Source organism: Hippichthys cyanospilos, chromosome 1, assembly GCF_059441005.1.
Source record: "Hippichthys cyanospilos isolate Australia breed blue-spotted pipefish chromosome 1, RoL_Hcya_1.0, whole genome shotgun sequence".
NCBI classification, from domain to species: domain Eukaryota; kingdom Metazoa; phylum Chordata; class Actinopteri; order Syngnathiformes; family Syngnathidae; genus Hippichthys; species Hippichthys cyanospilos.
In genome coordinates, this window is record NC_142369.1 from 26,962,504 (window position 1) to 26,982,214 (window position 19,711).

Sequence of the window (19,711 nt, forward strand, 5' to 3'; positions counted from 1 at the left end):
CCTATGATTATATTTAAAACACATTGTCAGTCATTAAGAACACGTTCATTCGCAAGTTTTTGAAATTTAAAATCATTTAATTTATTCCTTTTTAATGAAAAACAGTCCAAATCTTACACGCTGTCCCATTAAGAGGAACATCACGTTTACTCTCTTCAGTAAGTCAGCAGCAAGTGATGAAATAGCCACCCCCAGAGATGGCTAAAGACAGGCGGAGTTTGCCGCTTAATTCATATTCCACATTAATAGTTCTACCACAACAATTTTACAGAACCAATGTTATAATTTATCTTGTGAATATTGGGTCAATGCTTCTGATAGTGTTCATGTCAGAGAAGGCCTTACTCGCCCTGACCGGTCACAAATCGACTTGGTGCTTTTGGCGCCTTTGGCTGTGATATAGCGCCACAAGGTAATACCCAGTTTTGCTCGTGGAAAGCCCTTACTCGTGGGTAGAGTCTTGGATACAGTAGCAAAGGGTAAAACATTGTCATGTTACTGCCCAAAGCGACACACGGTCACACTGTGTATAATTTGCTGCAGTGTGCATAAATCTCTGCATTTTATGGCAGAGTGCCTGGTGGGAAGTGCCATGGTTTTATATTGCCACAATTCCATAAGGATTGCAGAAAGAGATTTTTTTTCAGGGTGGCAGAGTCCTATTGGCTAGCTGGACTGTGAACATGTCTGACTTGATGTCATGAAGTAAAATATGATGTATTTTTAGCTCTTTCTACTATAATTTTGGTGAAGTGTGTTACACGTGTACCAACATCAAGGCTGGAGACAACAGGGACGATTCAAGTTCTATTTTTAGCGTTCAAGGTGTCAAGTTACATCTTTCAGTCTCTTCGCATCACATACTCTGCTGAAAAAGTACAAAGCATGAACTAGCGCAGGGATGTGTACTTCCTGTCATTGTTTCCAAAAGTACCCTAACTAAAATTCACCACTTTTTTTTCTCAATTTATACATTTTTTGTAGAGAAGTCAATGTTTCAGAATCTATACCTTTACATGTTGATAAAACATGTCTATTGCGGTAAGTATTGAAGCCAAATAATATTCCCAAACTAGAGAAGGCACAGGACAACTTGGATTTACTCATGCACGATCAAAAATCTGCTGCTCCGCCTGAACTTTTTCAACCCCTGAATATCTTTGTTTCTGGGAGTTACATTCAAGACGTAAAATATGCAGTCCAAATGCCTCTGGCCCCCCTAGAAAGAGATGACAGTTACCATGGTGACCTTGAATAACAGCAGTGCAAAACAATGTTGTGATGGGCAGCACACTCCGGGAGGCCAATGCAGGTGCTATTTTCTTTCAAAACACGAATCTTACAAAAAAAAAAAAAGTCAACACAAAATGTGAATCATTTAAAATATTAAGAACATTACCTAAGTCATTTGAAAAGCACAGCTGGGATGCTTTGAAAGAATGACAATATGTGTATAATTATGTTTTGCTTGGCTTAGGAGACTTTCATATTAGCATTTCATTTGTTAATTACACCCCTAAAAATAACTCGTGCAAATTTCGTGCAGGAAGTTGATATCACATTTCTGTTTCTTTTCCAGTCACGATTTATTTCAGTCTCTCATTGAAGCACACAACAGATGATTACTATTAGCACCAAAAAGTATACATTTCTTCCCACATAGCCATTGCTGTATTTAGTATGTTTTATTCATCCATTTTCTAAAGCCGTTTATCCTTACAATATTTGTAGTTGTAACCTGCATGCAATGAATAAGAAAGGTGTAACATCACTTGTTTGCTTGGTTTGTTACTAAACAAGAGTTTGAAAAAAAATGCTTGCATGATAGCAGGTTTATGTTAAAGTACAATAAAAGCACATGACATAGAAACAGTGAAATAGAGAAATTATTATTTTTAGCCTGACAATGATGTCACCTCTTACAAAACAGATTGTTAACCAAAATAAAATAAATGTGTGCAGGGCTCTTACCTATTACAATGACTAGTTACCTATTACAATGACTAGTTGACAAATCAATGTTTTATTTGTTTCTTTGCCAATTTATCAGAATATTGTATATTACGGGTCAATGTCTCAAAAAAAGTTAGGTACCTCGGTACTGTACTTCAATTAAAAAAACGATGTCATGAAGACTGTGTCTAAATGACATTTTATAACTTTTGAAAAATATACAGGTACTCGGGTTAAAAGGAGCTTGTCGCCTAAAAATTCATTCTCATTTTTTGTAAATTTCATGTGTGAGTCAAAAAGTGAGGAGAAAAACATTTCATAAATACCTTTGTACATCGCTGTAATCTGAAATGATTACCCTCAGTGAGATTCTTGCACATCGAATCCTGAGTTTTAAATTGAGTCATCTTTGGCAAACTATGAAGTGAAAACCAGTTTTGGAAGGCTAACGCACATATGAATCAAACTTATGTACGTATGTGGAGGGACTGCCAGGACCTAATGTGTTGCACATTGCTGGAGCATGCACACTTGTACAGCATCCTCGCCCACACACATACATAGAGACATGCTACACATTCAAACTGCTACACATATTTTTCTCTGAAATAGACACGCAAGTGTTGCTACAACAGAAACACGCAGCTACTAAACAACCAAGACTATTATTTTACACAAGTATAACTTCAAGTTTCTATGGCTGAGGAAACTGGAAAATATTAGCCATTTCATTTTTCTTAGAGAATTCCCATTTTCAATGGATGGTCTCAAGTTTCCCCCCTGAAAGAATAAATTGAGCAATTCAAGGTGGAGTTAGCGATTGTCGAATCCAGCAAATATCTTCTCATCAGATCAGTTGGCAACGGGGAGGTCAATGGGAATCGTATACTCAAAGGAAAAAAAGAAAAAAAAACTTTGTGATCGTGGAGATTGCGGTGTCGATGGTTCTGTTTGCATATTCACTCATCATTAAGATCAAAAGGCTATGTTGGAGTTTGAGTCAAGAACTCCGGGGTTTGTTTTGTGTTTTCATTTATATGAACATTTTTTCAGACAAAGGTCCCTATGGAAAAGAAGGAATGGCAGGCCTGTACTGCAAAATTCAATGCAAATTGTACCTTTTTTGTTTTTTTTACATATACTGCACTTAAATTGGAGTCCGCTTTGCTTCAAAAGTCATTCAAAAACACTATAAAGTAATACGTTCAACCACTTCAGTGAAAAACTCCTGTACGCCAAAAAGTTAAGGAAGTACTTCTTTGCGAGAGTGTCTTTAGTGTATTAAGCAACACCCTCTTTAAGCGGTTTAATATTTTTAAATTGTTAGCATATATTTGTAACTTTGTTCAATTGTAAGAGATTCATTCAGCAATATCTTTGAACTATATTGTACATGAAGAATGAGCACCACTGTTAATTCAAGTCACAGTAACGGGTTGAAAGTCAATTAAAAGTAAATATTAAAATTCGAGTTTCTTAAGCATTAACTGCTACTCATACTGGTCAAGAACACACTTACAGTAGCTGATCAAAAACAAAACAATACATTAACATGCATGTCTGTTTTTGTTGCATTGGTTTGACTGAGACACTCCACGAATGATGAAAGCACAAACTGGAAAAAAAAAAAAAATAGATATACAGATAAAGAAGATTTATGATGCCATTTAGCTCATGTATGTCTTTTTTTTTCTCTTCTTAATCGCTAAAAAGATTTTAGTTACCGGGTTCTTTGAGACTGGACTTTGGAGCACATATACTATCATGTAATATTCAAAATGGTCAAAGAAGTCAGTAACAAAATGTGAAACTTAACAGTGTTGGGCAAAATGTAATACATTTCATATTACCGGTACTAGTTAGCGAATTGTCACGCACACCTTGGTGTGGTCAGTGTTGGGGAAGTTACTTCAAAACTGTGATGCAATATTTATTACTTATTACTGTCATTTCAAAGTAATTAGTTTCATCACAACATTACTGTATTTGAAATGTAAGGCATTACACTACGATTGCAATACTTTTATATTACTGTCACCACCATAACTGGAAATATGGATTTGCCATTGTATATTTATTTCATTACGATCGTTACACATCCAGTGGAAGGTTACTTTCATCCTGAAAACAGTACAAACCATTTATCCTGTATTGTATTGTAATCTTTTTTTTTTTTGTATTTTAATCCCTTTATTACGTATCTTCACCGCATAGTAATGCATTGTTTGTGCTTCAGACAAAAAAATGGACAGTTTCGATGGGGATGATGTTAACAGCTATCTTGCATCATTGTTATTTGTGTTTAAAGTACTGTTTAACGTGGATTTTGTATGCTTCATCTTGATACACATTGAGCAGAACTATTTATAGACTATTATTATTAACAATTGTACAGTGAATTTTTTTTTTTGCTTACCTTGTCATTATTGCTAGTTGCAACAGGGATCTCGCTGACAAAGTTTGGAAATGCTGGCGAATCCACTGTGGAAAGCGGCAGCATATCTTCTACGTACCATGTACTCCGCCACCAGTCTCCTAATCTCTTGAGATCAAGGTGGCATCTCTGAATGAGAGAAAGATCATTTTGCCTGCTTTGTTTTATCCCCACTGTCTATCATCCACGTGGTTTCTTTTCGCTAACTTCACGTTACTTTGGCACCGTTCTAAATGTTTTGTCGAATTACTGGTGCTTTTTGGGGAAGTGGAAAGCTCTTTCGGTGCACCTTACTATTATATTTTTCTTGTCTTCTCTGACGAACTGAAAGTAACGTGCATATGTCCATCTTGTGTAGGTATTGACCATATTCAACCTTTTGTCTGCTACTGCCGCACTCATCTCTGCTGTAGTAGATACTAATAACAGGAAGTAAACATTTTGCCCCGGACATTTCTCCTCCTATCTCGCAGTGTTTTTGGCGAACTTTAGGGGAAAAAAAACCCACCACTTTCAGGTTTCAAAATGCATTGTAATGCATTGCGTTACTTTCAAATGTACAAAGTAAAATATAACTATTTATTTTGTATGTAATGCATCACACTACTATACAGCAAAACATATTGCATTACAGTAGTTACATTACTTATGTAATGCATTACTTTCAACACTGGGTGTGGTGTTACGTGTTCTCTGCATTCGATTCATCCCTGAAGGATCAGTGAGCAGCAGCGCCACTGCCCTTGAGAAACATTTGGTGATCTTACTTTCGTTTGAAAGAGATAAATATTTTTTCACAATATTACTGTCTGATGAGCTACTCAAGTTTTAAATGATTTCTTCCAAGTTTCAGAGATTGATAGATCAAATAATAATTTCAAGAATTTAAAAGGAAAGTGCCAAATTTGCAATAATAACTGATAAATCTACTGTACCTGATCATGATGATCACTTTTACCTGCTTACTATAATGTTAAATGTCTCAACAATGGGGGTAGATCACCGCTTTTGATTAAAATTTGTATCTATAACACAATGACATAAGATAATATAATTATGTGGTTGAGTAAAATACTCAGACAAATCATAAATAAAATATAATCGACTCAATTCACACCCAAGGGAAACATACTATAAGTTTATATTGTCAATATGTATTCATATTCTTGATACAGACAAAAAAAGCTCAATCATACAGTGTGCTCAAGAGCAATTGGGTAGTTACTTAATCTGTGTATATTGTTACATCAAAGTTGTACTTTCAACGTTATGGACAGATCACTTAGAATTCCACAGTGCGTGTGTGTGTGTGTGTGTGTGGGGGGGGGGGGGGGGGGGGGGTGCAGGACATGCAGGCCAGTTATGTTTTATGTTAGGCACCATGTGAAAGTCACTGTGTTCAAGTGTCTCAAAGTTGAGCGTAATAGCGTAATAGATTTTCTTGTATGAATAAAACTATGCGGAAAATATGAGGTCTGTGCTTTTGACTGATATCAATGGGATATGGTACACTCAGCATATGACCTCTATTATTGTATTCACTGCACCTTTACATGAAGTGAATTGAACCGTGCTGTAGTAATTTCAGTGGTAAATGGTGCCATAGAAGCATCCTGTAGCGTATGCTGTACACTTTGGATGTCACCTTGCCCAACGTGTCCAGTTAAAGCAGTGTTCGCTCACAATACAGCAGTGAGAAGACAGCAGAGGACGAGTAGGTAATGGAATTGCCGCACCCTGTTTGGCTTGATAGCCATGAGAGCTCTCAGCTGTGGGACAGCACATTGAGATGCGTCTTAGGAACATCACCGGGATGCTGCAACTGTTCAGCCTGCAAAAACTCAGTGTTCAATCCATTTGAAGAGGAAGAAAAGAATGGCAATGGAAAAAGGCCTCTGAGGACTATGACTACAAATACACATGACCCCTTTAACTATCATTCTGCACAGTGAAGATTAAAGTCAAGTGGAAGTTGAATTGCTTATTCAGTTCTCGACCTTTATCTGTTCCCATTTACCATTTAGATACTATTTAGAACAAAATGAAGACAGCTTCTAAAGACACCCGCTAAAGGGGATGTGCGAGGTCAGAGGTCAAGAGATGTTCTATGGTGCCTTGCGGAAAAATCGTTTCATCAACTTTCACTCCAATTTAGGGCATTGTAAAACCTTGGCCGATGCGCTCAATGTTTTGAAACTCCTGGCAAATGTTGTTGACGCTATTGCCAGAATGTTGTAACCTTTTATGTACAGGTACGATGTGTCTACTCTCAGCACTCGATGACCCCGGTATGTAACTTACATAACCTGGCACTTCTTGATTGTGTTAATTTGGTCCCTAGTAAATGCACTTACAGATAATCATGAATTAATGAATGGACATTGTGTATAGTCAGGTGAGTAGCTGTTAAATCATCGTTTAGTTTTGTTTATCTCTTTGTTTGTGTGCCCGTCTCCTCAATCATATTTAGCCCACCACTGTGCAAGGCTGTTGTTTAAAATAAAAGTATCAAAAGTAATCATTAACCTAAAGAACATTGCTTATTCAAAACCAAGTCAATATGAACTATATTGTTCGTTAAATAAATGCCAGTAGCATGATGGCATGCTAGTATCATGCTAATCATGCTAGTAGCACAATGGCAACAGCAAAAGCTGAGACAAAGCAGTAGAGGAATTCATTTGACTATGACTAGCACAGATAAAAGAACATGTTTTGCAGTTGAAGCAAGTGATATGTGCGGAATACTTCTCAAGAGAAATACCACTTACAAATGTGAAGAAGATTGAAAATAGGATACAAGATCTTTATTGTCCCCAAGGGCAATTCGGTATACACCAGTGCAACACATTCAAACACAGAGGGGAAAAACAAACAAACAAACAAAAAAATAAGTTTCATAAATACATCAAAAACAATGAACACATGAAATTCACAGCTTTGCATAAAAAGACAAACCAAGACTACATGGGCACGATAGCTTCTCTGACATTCTGACAATATGTCACACAACTTAAAGCATAAATACTGTACTGTCAGACATCAATCCCATATGTCATAAAAAAAGTAAACTAAATAATCATAGCAACTGCATGGCAACTGATACATCAAGGAACAAACAACAGTAAAGACTGGACCGTCTGTAGCGTTTCAAATCCATTACCATAGTAACTGACATCACAACTCAGATCATTCTTAGTAAGTCAATATATATATATATATATATATATATATATATATATATATATATATATATATATATATATATATATATATATATATATATATATATATATATATATATATATATATAATGTACACAGTAGCATTAATTCACCAAAAGCACTTCTGTTATAATTAGGATCAAGCGTATACCATAATTCCACAAATATAGGATGCACCCTTAATTTTAGGGTCAAATCATGGAATTTTTTTTTGTTACCATTTATAGGAGAGGTGATGGTGACATCATCGTGCACATGCCTCTGCCATTCTTGCTTCCAATGTGATTCACCTGTCGCGCTCCCAACCATGTGTGATGTGGTTGCGGGAGGTTGGCTGCTGGAAAATATCTTAGGGCATAAATGTTTGGGGACCCCTCCTGGTTGCTAAATATGGCTGGGACGAATATGAGGATGCACTGTCATTTATTTATTTATTTTTGATTTTGTTTTCAGGACCACCCACACAGGGGCCAGTCCACCAAATCAGGGCCCTTATTTTGCAAGAATCAATTTTGTATTTGAATGCTTTTCATAAGGTATTGAAACCATGTTATCTCTGATATTGTTGTCGAAGGTGATAAATCTTACAGCGCCTCCATGTTAAATCTAAAAGGGGGAGGGTTGGAACCCATTTTCCCCAATCCCTTCAGCCACGGCCTACAGGTTATCGCTCTGTACTAGACATAATCATAGACCCTACAGCTCACAAATACAGACATACAGAGGGTAAAAATATGGGGGAAGAGAAAAACAGAGATCCACAAAGAGTGGACCAGGACGGTCGGATAGACGGGACAAAGAGAGACATGCAATGAGAAGTAGCTCAGGGAGGAAGCAATGCTGTTAAGTCAAGAATACGTAAACACGTTCCTTCATCCAACGGTCTTCAGAGGGGAGGGCGCAGACCTGTCAACGATTGTTAACACATGTGTCCAGGCTTCCTCTAGGTCGTTTACTTGGAGACTGAAGGAGGCTCAGCACCAAAGATTTATGGCTCCCGGGGAAGAAGTGGAAGTGTGTTATTGATAAGTTGCTGAGAGAAGGCAAGGGGCACCCACTGCACTAATTAGAGGATGAACTTGCAGCCAATTGATTGAATGGAGTCCCAGACAGACACGGGGCCTTCTCACACACTATCATGGTCAAAGTCTGACCTCCGTGTGGACATGCAAGCGCTCTGAGAGTATAACTGACTCAGGTGCGATGCTGCTACTGAAGTCGTTTAACAGCCACTGCGTGAGAGCAGTGTGTCACTGTGCAAATGTGGGAGGAGGAGCAAAATGTGCTGCTTGTGTAGTACAGCCAGTATCCACCAGTGTTTCCAGTGACCGCAGGCTTGGAGGCCAGCCCAGTTCTTCGAGACTATCCTGAGCAATGGGACCCACCATTGTTTGATTTGGCTGCACATTATTGTGTTTTCGTTATTGCCTAAAAGAGGTGGGGAGCTGTGAAACATTTTGGACAGATATGAGAAGAGCCTTCTTCATCTGTGAGAGCCTGGTGGGTAACAAATCTAAAAGTGTGACGTCATTTACTGGAAAGCGATGGCGGAGCTGAATGGAAAATCCACGAAGCCAATCAGAAATTGATACAAAAAGTGATATTTCAACTTTGTCTGAAGGGATCCTGGTGTTTGAAGAATTGGAGGAAGATGAGGTTGATGGCATTATTCATGTTGAGTTGTACAAGTACGAGCCAGATGTTCAGGAGGGAAAAAATGTTGTGCCCAAACAGCCAGACAAGGAGTGTGGAGATGAGACCAATCAAGATTCGAAGAATGCTGAACTCGATAAGTTGTGGTTATCAAGCTGGCATTAATGTTTGGAAATTTGATGCTGTAAGTTACGCAAAATGGGATGACCTACTGGTCTGGTTTATTCCGCTAACATCGACTAGGTGGAGACTTCATCGTGTGATCATACTAATGCATGCATGCATCTGACCTAGCTTAAATGGCAGGTCGAGTGGCAACTTAGAACTATCTGAAAACACAGTCAGTACCAGAGCTGAGTAAAACCATAGTTACAGCAGGCACGGCCGCATTTTTAGCGTCTCCTTTAGGACACGAAACCGAAAAAAAATACATGGAATGAATACCGACCAAAGCCAGCTCACAATCCAGTGCAGACGGTCTTTCTCAGGCCATGTATGTATGTATGCATACATTTTTACAAGGCTTCACATCGTATACACTCACCAAAAATGCGGAAACGCACGCTGACAAATGGGAATCTGCCAACGATGGGCCGATGTGTCCAGCTGTAGTTGATAGATTTCATTATATTGTGCTACATAAATATATAGCAAATAGGTTCAATAAATTAATTTTCTTTACTAATCGTGTAACAAAAGAGATTAAAATAGTTTCAGCCATAAGCATTGTTCAAAAGGTGGTTGGCCATGTTACTTCACACACGGACTTTAAATGCCACTATTAATCCTTTCATTAAACATGGTCCATCCAAAAATCATTTAATAATTATTTTAAAAAGGAAAACAGTGAAATGTCCCACATTAAGGACAGCATTCAATGTGAATAATGACTGCAATACTAACATTTACAGGATACCAAACTGGGATACCAACCTAGTAAATTCTGGCATAAACATTTTAACATTGCATAACTCCAGTATGTAGCCAGAAGCAATTCACACCTCTCCATCTCATTAATAGTGGATGCCCTCCATCCAGGTTCAGAGATGCCAGAATAATCCTCTTGTGGGTTTTATCATTCAAATATATTCCAACCAAGAAGGCACTACTTCTGGTTCTCCGATATTTGGTGCATCAACATGCGGACGATTTCAGTCTCTCTGGGACACAGGTAAACTTTTGCCTCACATACCTTACCCGAAACCCAACCTGCTTCCATACGGATGTCTTCACCATGGCAAACCCCGGATGATTCTGATAGATTTCATTAACAGCGATAAGTCAAAAATACTCCCAATATCCGCATTACTCCCCAGCTGCCTCCCGCATTTGCCTCTCCCTCCTCCTGCGCTCAGGTGAGTGTTGACGGTGCCGCAGCAGCAATGGAATTACACAGGCAAGGCGAAGAAAGCGGACAATTATCTTCAATATCTGTCAGACACATGACGGCAACACCCCCCACCCCCTGCCCCTCTAACACACACACACACACACACACACACACACACACACACACACGCACACATACACGCACATACACGCACATACAAACAAACCAAAGAAAAGTACAAAGAATGAGGGAGTGTTGCTCCTTTGATTGTTCAGAGGCTTAGAAATCGTCTTCCCCCCTTCTTTCTCAATGCCTTTTTCTGCTCATTAACCACCACATTTGCATGCATGCTGCCAAAGAGCAGGCAGGATGGGGAGGGAAATAAAATAAAAGGGTGAGAACAATGGTAATCTCATGTGTGCGCATGTATGAGAGCATGTGTGTGCGTATGAGTGTGCATGAGTGAGTACGTATGCAAGGATGCACTTGCATGTTTTATAGGAACGAAAAGTGAAGTACAAGCAATCATCTACTAAAGATTGATACAATCATGAAAAAAATTCAGCTGAATGCTATTATTTCATTAAAACAAGCATTTATTTTGTTTTAGCGACAGAGATGCACATCAGGTATTGTATTGAAAGCGACGTGTATCTAAACAGGTTTATGGTTATATCTATGCAAAGGCAGTCTCTTATTATGTTGAGGAAAATCAATCGAAACAAAACTGTGTTTAACTGTCAAAATGTCACCAAAATCGTAACTTCTTTATGTGGCCAAATGCTTGTACATAAAATTGATCAAATTTTCTTCTCGCAGCTTGGCCACACCAAATTGCAAATGATCTTTTCATCGACGCAAAAATCTGCCCAAAATTTGCCCCTGCAATAATTGGACTTAAACACACATGTGCACACGCACGCACACACAAAACACACACACAAACAAGTAATAGTTGGCAGATAATGCCTCTGGGTTTGAGACAAAAGAACAATATTTAGCCAATTTCAAGTTTTGAAGTCTTTAAATCCCAGCTGATGTCCTTGCCTGCTATTAGAATTTGCTTTCCAGTGGTCAATCAAGTTATTAGTTTCTATGGACGTATGAAAGATAAATTTGACAAATCTCTGAACACATTATATAAGTGATGCATTATTATTATTATTATTATTATTATTATTATTATTATTATTATTATTATTGTTATTATTATTATTATGAAGAGAGCAAATCAAAACTTAAGAACTACATCCTTCTCAAGACTGAGAAGGTAGTGTGTCAGCTCTTTGCAGTTCAGTAACTCAAAACTTGAGAACTACTTTCCGCTAAACGTTGTGAAGGTAGCGTGTCCGCACTTTGCAGTTCAGTAACCTTGACCTTGAGATTTCTGCCTTCCAGGAATGACAGCAAACGCCCTCCAGTCTCATGTCCATAACCATATCCAGACAGGACCTAATGGAGCTCAACCATATCAGGAGGCTTGAGGGATGCTGAGGACGGGCCATATCACAGGACTGGGACAGACCATAGGAAAGACTCTTTCCAAACAGGGAAGGTCGATGAAAGACCCCCATGGGCCACGGAATGGATTATGTCTCCTCTGCACTCAGCGCACTGATAACCACATCAGCTTCAAGGACCCCCTCAGGGCCATTACAGGTGAGGCTAGCTATCTCTCTGACTTATAGTCATGAATCCTTGATGCATTTAATGTGCCTCCAATGCACGAGCGTAGGCCAGTCCGCACATAAATGAACAGATGGGAATAAGGGTAGGAATGCGTAGGAAGTATAAACAAGTCCAGACCAATCAAGAAAAACCCAGCAATGCTGGGCAATGCTAACCTTTGAGGAACTAGCTGTTTGAAAGAGGAGGGTGAGTAGGGATTTGTGATAATAGCATACACTTGATCATGCCATTACCTCGAATTAGGGTTAATTAGCCTTGGTAAACTGGGCTCCAGACACGCCTGTGATATTGAGCCCAGAAGGCATGCTGTGGTACCTTTTACAGCCCGGTGGTTGATTTTGGGCTCACGCAACCGCAGCACACAGCATGGCGAGGAGGCGATAGAGAAAGCTGGGCCGGCTGGCTGCTAGCAAACTGGGAGTAATTATCAAAGAGAGCTTATAATCAAACATCCGAATCGCAAACACTGACTATAAAACCCCTTTGGCTTCCATCCAGGAGTCGTTTTATCCAATTAGGTAAATGGCTGTAATGGTGGGGATTGGGGGAGGGGGGGCTAAGGTAATAAATGAATGGAGCTTTCCTGTCATACATTACATGGAGATATTTGCAAGTATTTTGGGTTGCTAATAACCACCCAAAGTATTCCATTGAAGGAGTGGCTACCGCTCACTTAGTGAATAAGAAACCCGTCTGATAGGTTCCTGTTACTTCAGTCCACCCAGAGAGCAGCAGCCGCTTTTGACAGTGTGTGCCCCTTCCAATTAGCGACTCTGTTTAATTACGTAATGTTAATGGGTTGGACAGCTTGGTTTGTTTTCCAGAGGTCTTGGCATTGTACAGAATTGGAGTACGTCTGCTCAAGACTGCCGGAGCTGAATGATCCAAATGGCCTCACAACCAGTTGCCAAATGGCATCTAATTAAATACAAGCTAAACGTACACCCTTTACCGTGAGTACGGCTGAGAGATAAACCAGTGACTTCAGCTCTCATTATACACAAGTTCTGGTGTTTTTGATGTAGCATGACCCTTTGCCATTCCCTTTAAAAATCTGCATTTAAACAGTGATTGCGACAGCTCTCACTTTAAAGAGCTCTTGCCTCACTTAGCTTTCTCTCAACGAGTTAATTGGAAGCAGGATTGTTCAGCGGTGATGAAATCCAGATACAACCGTGGGTGCGTTCGTTCCGCTGACTACCTCTGCCACAATCCGCAGAAACGTACCAGGCGCGGCGAGAAAGAAGCAATACAAAACCTGTGCCCTTCACTGCTCTTTAAACCTGAAAGTCAAATTCCACATTGTGCCGCTATTTTAGCAGGCCGCAAAACAATTTGTCGTTCCTTTTTTTGTGACTGACAGGCTGTGTGACTGTGGGCTATTGCCATGCACTTGTTAACCTAGGTACTCTTCCCATCTGCCATTCAAGCAGTGCCTGACACTACACCATGACAATGTTGAGCGCTATGCAAATAGCAATGTCACACACGACAAGCAAGAGCAGGGTATTTCAGGAGAAGATTCCATGTCTCCTGGAAAAACATGCTTACCCGCATGACATCATTACAGCTGAATGTCTATTACAAGTGTGCTCGGATTTTGAGTCTTGAAAAAAAAATACTGTTTGTGCACTTTCTGAAGATCTGACTTGATATCATATTTCATTTCCATCCATCCATTAATCTGTCTAATTTCTCTACTATTCATTCTCTTTATGCTCGCAAGTGTGCTGAAGCATATTCCAGCTGTCTTGGTGCAGAGGTGGGGTTCACCCTGGGTTGCTAGTATAACATATTTTTTTTGTTTTTTAAATATAAACTTCAGTTTGACTTGTTAGCACACTCACACAGATACACAGATGCAGCCATCCATTTTCTACTGCTCACCCGGTGTCAGGTCATAGAGGCAACAGAAGCCCAGACTTCCCTCTTCCTAGCCACTTTGTCCAGCTTCTCCTGGGAGATGCCCAGGCGTTCTCAGGCCAGCCAAGCGACATAGGTTCTCCAGCATGTCCTGGGTCATCCACGGGGCCTCCTTCCGGTAAGACTCGACTGGTAAATCAAGAACTTTGCCTTTGGGCTCAGATCCTTCTTTACTATGACAGACCGATACATCATAGTGTGTCGTACTGGACGCTGCACCAACCTGCCTGTCGATCTCCTGCTCCATCCTGCTCTCACTCAAGAACAAGACTCTGGGATACATAAACTCCTCCACTTAGGGCAGGACCATATACCAGATCCGGAAAAGGAACTCCTTCCATCTCCAGAAGAGGACCATCATCTCGGATTTGGAGGTCCTAATCTTCATCCCAGCTGCTTTACACTGTGTTCCACTGACAGTTGGAGATTGTGGCCTAAAGTAGCCAACAGTACCACATCTTCTGGAAACTGGACCCCCTCAATACTTCGCCTATGCTTAGATCTTTTGTCCATGAGGGTAATAAAAAGAATTGTGACAAAGGGCAGCCTTGGGGCAGTTTAACCCTCACTGGAAACTAATTTGACTTACTACTGGTAACGCAGACCAAACTCATTTGTGGTACAGGGACCGAGCAGCCGGGGGTTTAGGGTATCAGGGTGTTCATTATGCCATAATTCCCAAGGAACACGGTCGAACACTTGTTGGGTGCACTTCCATGCACCCTCGAGGATCCTGCCATGTTGGTTCACTGTTCCAGGGACAAAAACCACTTTGGTTATCCTGAATCCGAGGTTTGACCAGGGAGGCTGAGTCTGATTTCTTTATGGGTGAAACCACCCCCCAGCCTGGCAAGAGCCCAGCTCAGAGTTTCTAGACTGCTTCCCCAGAGGAACAAATACAGATGTGGAGGTTTTTGATGTATTCTCCCAACTGGCTCTCGGCATCCAAGTTGAGCTCAGCAGTGCCCCATTTCCATTGTACACAGCGCAATTGTGCTCTCCTCGCCCTCACCCAGAAGTTGTTTTCTATGGCCTCGCCAAACACCAACTGTATCAGAGTTTTTGCCTTTGCAACCCCGGAAGCCACTCTTTGTTTGGCCAGTTGGTACCTGTCAGCTGCCTCTCGTGTCCCATAGGCCAAAAAAGCCTCATTGGACTCTTTCTTCAGCTTGACGGCATTCCTTACCGCCAGTATCCACCAGCGGCATTTGGGCATTGCCGCCACGAGAGCACCGACCATCGTACAGCCACAACTGCCATCAGCCACATCGACAAAGGAGACATGAAATGTGGTCAACTCAGACTCAAAGTGGCCCTCACATGAAACCCTTACAATACGTTTTAGTCTACCAGGTCAGCGCAGCAGCCTCCCCCACCACAGAAGCCAACGCACCACCAAGTGGTGATCATTTGACAGCGCCACTGCTTTCTTCACCAGTGTCCAAAATATGTGGCCGAAAAGCCAATGAAACAACCACATGGTCAAACATCAAACTGCGGCCTAGGGTGTCCTGGGGCCAGTGCACATATGAGCAACTTTATACTTGAAGTTAGTGTTCGTTATAGACAATCCATGATGAGCACTAAAGTACAACGTTGTTGCGTAGGCACACACAACTGACAGGAGCCGTCCCCCACTCAAAAATGGTGAGACGCTAACCTTTTGTCCACCGGGGGAAGCCCCTTTGTAGGCCCCAATGAGCTGAACCCGACTATATCTAGTCTGAATTTCACCAGCTCAGGCTCCTTCCCGGCCAGAAAGGTGACATTCCATGTCTCTAAAGCTAGCTTCTGTAGTCAGGGATTGCACCGCCAAGGTCCCTGCCTTTGGCTACCGCACAGATCCCACAGGCGGTGAGCTCTTGGCAAAGGGGACCCACCTTGTCCATTTGGGCTCAGCTCCGCCAGGCCCAATGGGTGTAGGCCTGGCCAACGAGCACCATTTCCAGGCCTGGCTCACAAAGAAGGCCCCGGCGGCGACATGCGTCCGGGCAAGGGAAACCTGACTTCAATGTTCATTGGGATCATAAGGGGGTCACTGAATGCACACAAATCACATGTGTTTTAAACTGTTCAATCAAAAATATTCTGTACATTAATATGATCCATGTGCGCTCATTCATTAAAACACAACTTTATGGTTAATATTGTATTTGTAGAATATTAATTTGAGCAGCTAAATCCAAGCATTTTTATTTATCTCAGGCAAAAATAACATCACAGTTGCCCAGGTCTCAGCTAGTCATTCTGCTTTGACCTGTTTTCTGGGTTTGGTCATGTGACATTTGCAAATGGTGTTGTGATTGGTATTATCCATTAAGTCTTAAGAAACTGTGATTAAATTTTCAGATGACAACAATAGAGTAGGCAAACAGTAGTCCCAGCGAGGGCTCCAAATGGGTGGATTTTGCTGCTTCAAATTCCACAAACACCATATTCATCAGAATGATTTGTTCAAGCTCTAGTGGCCAGCTTAACTCACCTCTCTTATACTATCAAATACCTGGTGAACCCTCTCACCATCATATGGGTGACTTTAAAAAACATTTCCTGCCTGATTTACAGGCATCAGCCAGTAAATAGGGTTATATATTTACTTTTTTTTTTTTTATTGCAATAGACTCAGTCAGGCATGAGACAGTGGCTGGTGGCTGTGCGTGCATGAAGAAGGGCAGGTCGTACACCAGCAGATACTGTACATACAAAGCTCCTCAGTAGGTGGTCTCCATCCCTTTGGGGCCAAAACAAACAAACACAAAACCAGAAATGGTGATATCTTCTGAAATCACAAATTAAATTAAAATGGTTCTCATGTACAATAGAGGCGGGCTGATCGGTACCAATATCAATATTTTGATCCAGAGTGGTCAATTTTAAATTGGTGTCCTCAATCTAATGTATCAGTATTTGCAATTAAGGAACTATATTTACCTAATCTCGCTTTATATATTTTTTTCTGCATACAAACGAGTTTCTACATGCATGAAATCCCCAGCATCTGCTTCTACCCCGTCTTATGTACCAAACTCATGCCGAGCATGCTTTCCTCTGCCTTCTACTAACAAGTGGAAGCATGACATGGAAGTGGTTGGTGTGAGCGCACATATGGTTTTGTTTGCGACGTTGTCAATATTATAATAATAATAATAATAATAATAACAAAAATAATCATATAAATTTTAGATATTGATATCGGGTCAGGATCACAATATTTGATCATGGTATTCCTTGGTATTGGATCATAATCATTATCTCGAGCTCAAATAGTAAAATTGTTTGTATTCAAATGTAGTTTGATGAATGCAATAGTTCAGAACCTTTAGAAGTAGTTTTAGCATGGTATTAATAGAATATGTCATATTTTCGTGATTGTCAACATGTTTGCTCTTACATCTACTCTAAAATAGTACTATCAAGGGATTAACTAATTAAGACATCAATTAATTTACTAAATCCCCTATTTTCAATCACATCCAAATGCTTTTGAGACAATGCCTCAACCAGACTTTTTCTTAATTGAAATACATTGTGTTATTGCGCAGCTCTGGCTGCTTTGCATTTATGTGGTATGCTAAACTTGAGCTGCTTCTCTGCCAAGCTCCAAAGAATGCATACCACTCTCTCTGCCTTTATCAAAAGATGACGTTGGTGCGTGTTTTCAATTTAAATTCATCATTCATTGGACTAACAACTCTCACATGCTCTTCCACCTGATTAGATTCTGCCAAACACAGTCCCAGCCAATCAGTGTCCACCTGACGTTTGTTTTGCAACCCCCAATAAACTTAAGCACAAGTACACAGATGAATAAAACAAATCTAATCATGACACGCAAAGCAGAAAGTTAGAGATTAAAACTTAACACAATTTAAAAATAAAACAATGCTAATTGATTGAATCAATCTATTGATTTGGCCCCCCTAAAATAATGATTTGTTTATTCATCCAAATACATATTGATATTTTTAATGCTATATGCATTATTCAGTCAGAGGATGATGTCAAGGGACCAAAGTGGTGGCTAAAGTGATTTTTAGCATGACTTCAAGTCATTTGAATCACTTCCTCCTTTAAGACGTGTGGAAATCCTATGAGAGTCGAACTTGTGTTGTATGGCTGGCGCAAACTCTAAAAGCGATTTTGGATACTAATGATGCATAGTAATTGTGTTTACTCTTACATTCTGGAGGTAGCCAGTGCAGTCACATTAAATTAGAACTGTGCACACTTTATTGGCTGCTTTAGACAAGTAGTTAAGAATGCAAACTGTGTATGAGGGTAGTTTTCCCTAGCACGCATTAAAGAAAATGGGGAGGAAATGAATGACTGGAGGAGCCCATCTCAGGTGCCACTCCCCCAACTACTTGAGCACTGAAAGCTGCCCAGTGCTGCAAGCGGTTACAAATTCTCCTGCATTACAATAAGCAGGTAAAAACTATTGCAAGCATAACATATTTTTATTATCACCCAATTTGGGTTGACATTGAAAGGGTCCTAACATCATCAAATATTAATATATATTTACTTTCAACCCCTCAAAATGTTCAGTGGCATTTGCCCTATCCATAAATATATAAAAATAAAATATGATAAAAGCAAAAGTAACCACGCTGTATATTTATATATTATAAAATTGAAATGAATATTTATGATGTCATAGTTAGAGTACTTTTGCATTATGGGAGTCCAGGCTTAGCCAATCATCAAATTTATTGAAAGGCTTGCAAATGTCATATGTTAGGCACTTGCGCTACCCAGTGGTTTTGGGGTGTTAACACATAAAAATTCTATTGTGCCCTGTTTGCGAGTTACAATTAAAAGATTAATGCAAAAATCAGGGGAAATGCACGATAAAACGTCGGGTTTTCAATATGTCAAAAATTGACCATATTTCCAATCTTGAATGGCAGTAAATGAGCGCAAAATGAGCTAAATTTGACACCTATAGGGTGCACCTCTCGACCTCCCATTTGCAAGCATTTAGAAGGGACAGCAGTGTGGCATATTGAAAGTTGTCATGTTTTGACTATTTATGTTTTGACTATTTTAACAGTTTAGCCTCCTCGTGTGTGTGTGTGTGTGTGGTTTTTTTGTTTGTTTTTTACGCTTTTCCTTTGCTATCATTCATCAAAAAACGCTAGAAGCCCGTTGGGTCAAAATTTCTCATGTGGGACAAAGCAGATCATAACTAGGGGTACCAATTCAGAATTTGAGATTTCAAATTGTACTTATGTGCAAGTTTTATGGTAAACAACCTTATTGTGTCTTAAACCTGGTGTGTTTTCAATCCAGATTGTTTTAATTTTTATTTAATCAAAATGATAGATCATTATTCTTGTATCGTATCGGAAGAGCACATTTAGTTCTGTATTTCACATCTTTACAGGAAAATTCCACTTCCAATAATGTACATTTCCTGTAAACGCATAACTTTCTAGGGTTGTATCGGACCATTTAGGGTGTGTGCAACTCAGCAGTTCAATTTACCTTTACATTGCAAATTAT

The 19,711-nt window shown here is 39.9% G+C and overlaps 1 protein-coding gene across 4 annotated transcripts in view; it reads right to left on the bottom strand.

Moving 5' to 3' along the window:
• The window catches only part of LOC148429932 (uncharacterized), a 108,941-nt gene extending 104,364 nt beyond the window's left edge, over positions 1–4,577 (bottom strand). For all 4 annotated transcript variants that reach the window (XM_088426350.1, XM_088426343.1, XM_088426329.1 and 1 more), the window contains exon 1: positions 4,370–4,577. In XM_088426350.1, the coding sequence (XP_088282476.1) occupies positions 4,370–4,377 (8 nt within the window). In that variant the 5' untranslated portion in view covers positions 4,378–4,577. The remainder of the gene's footprint in view (positions 1–4,369) is intronic.
• Positions 4,578–19,711: the final 15,134 nt, after the last annotated feature.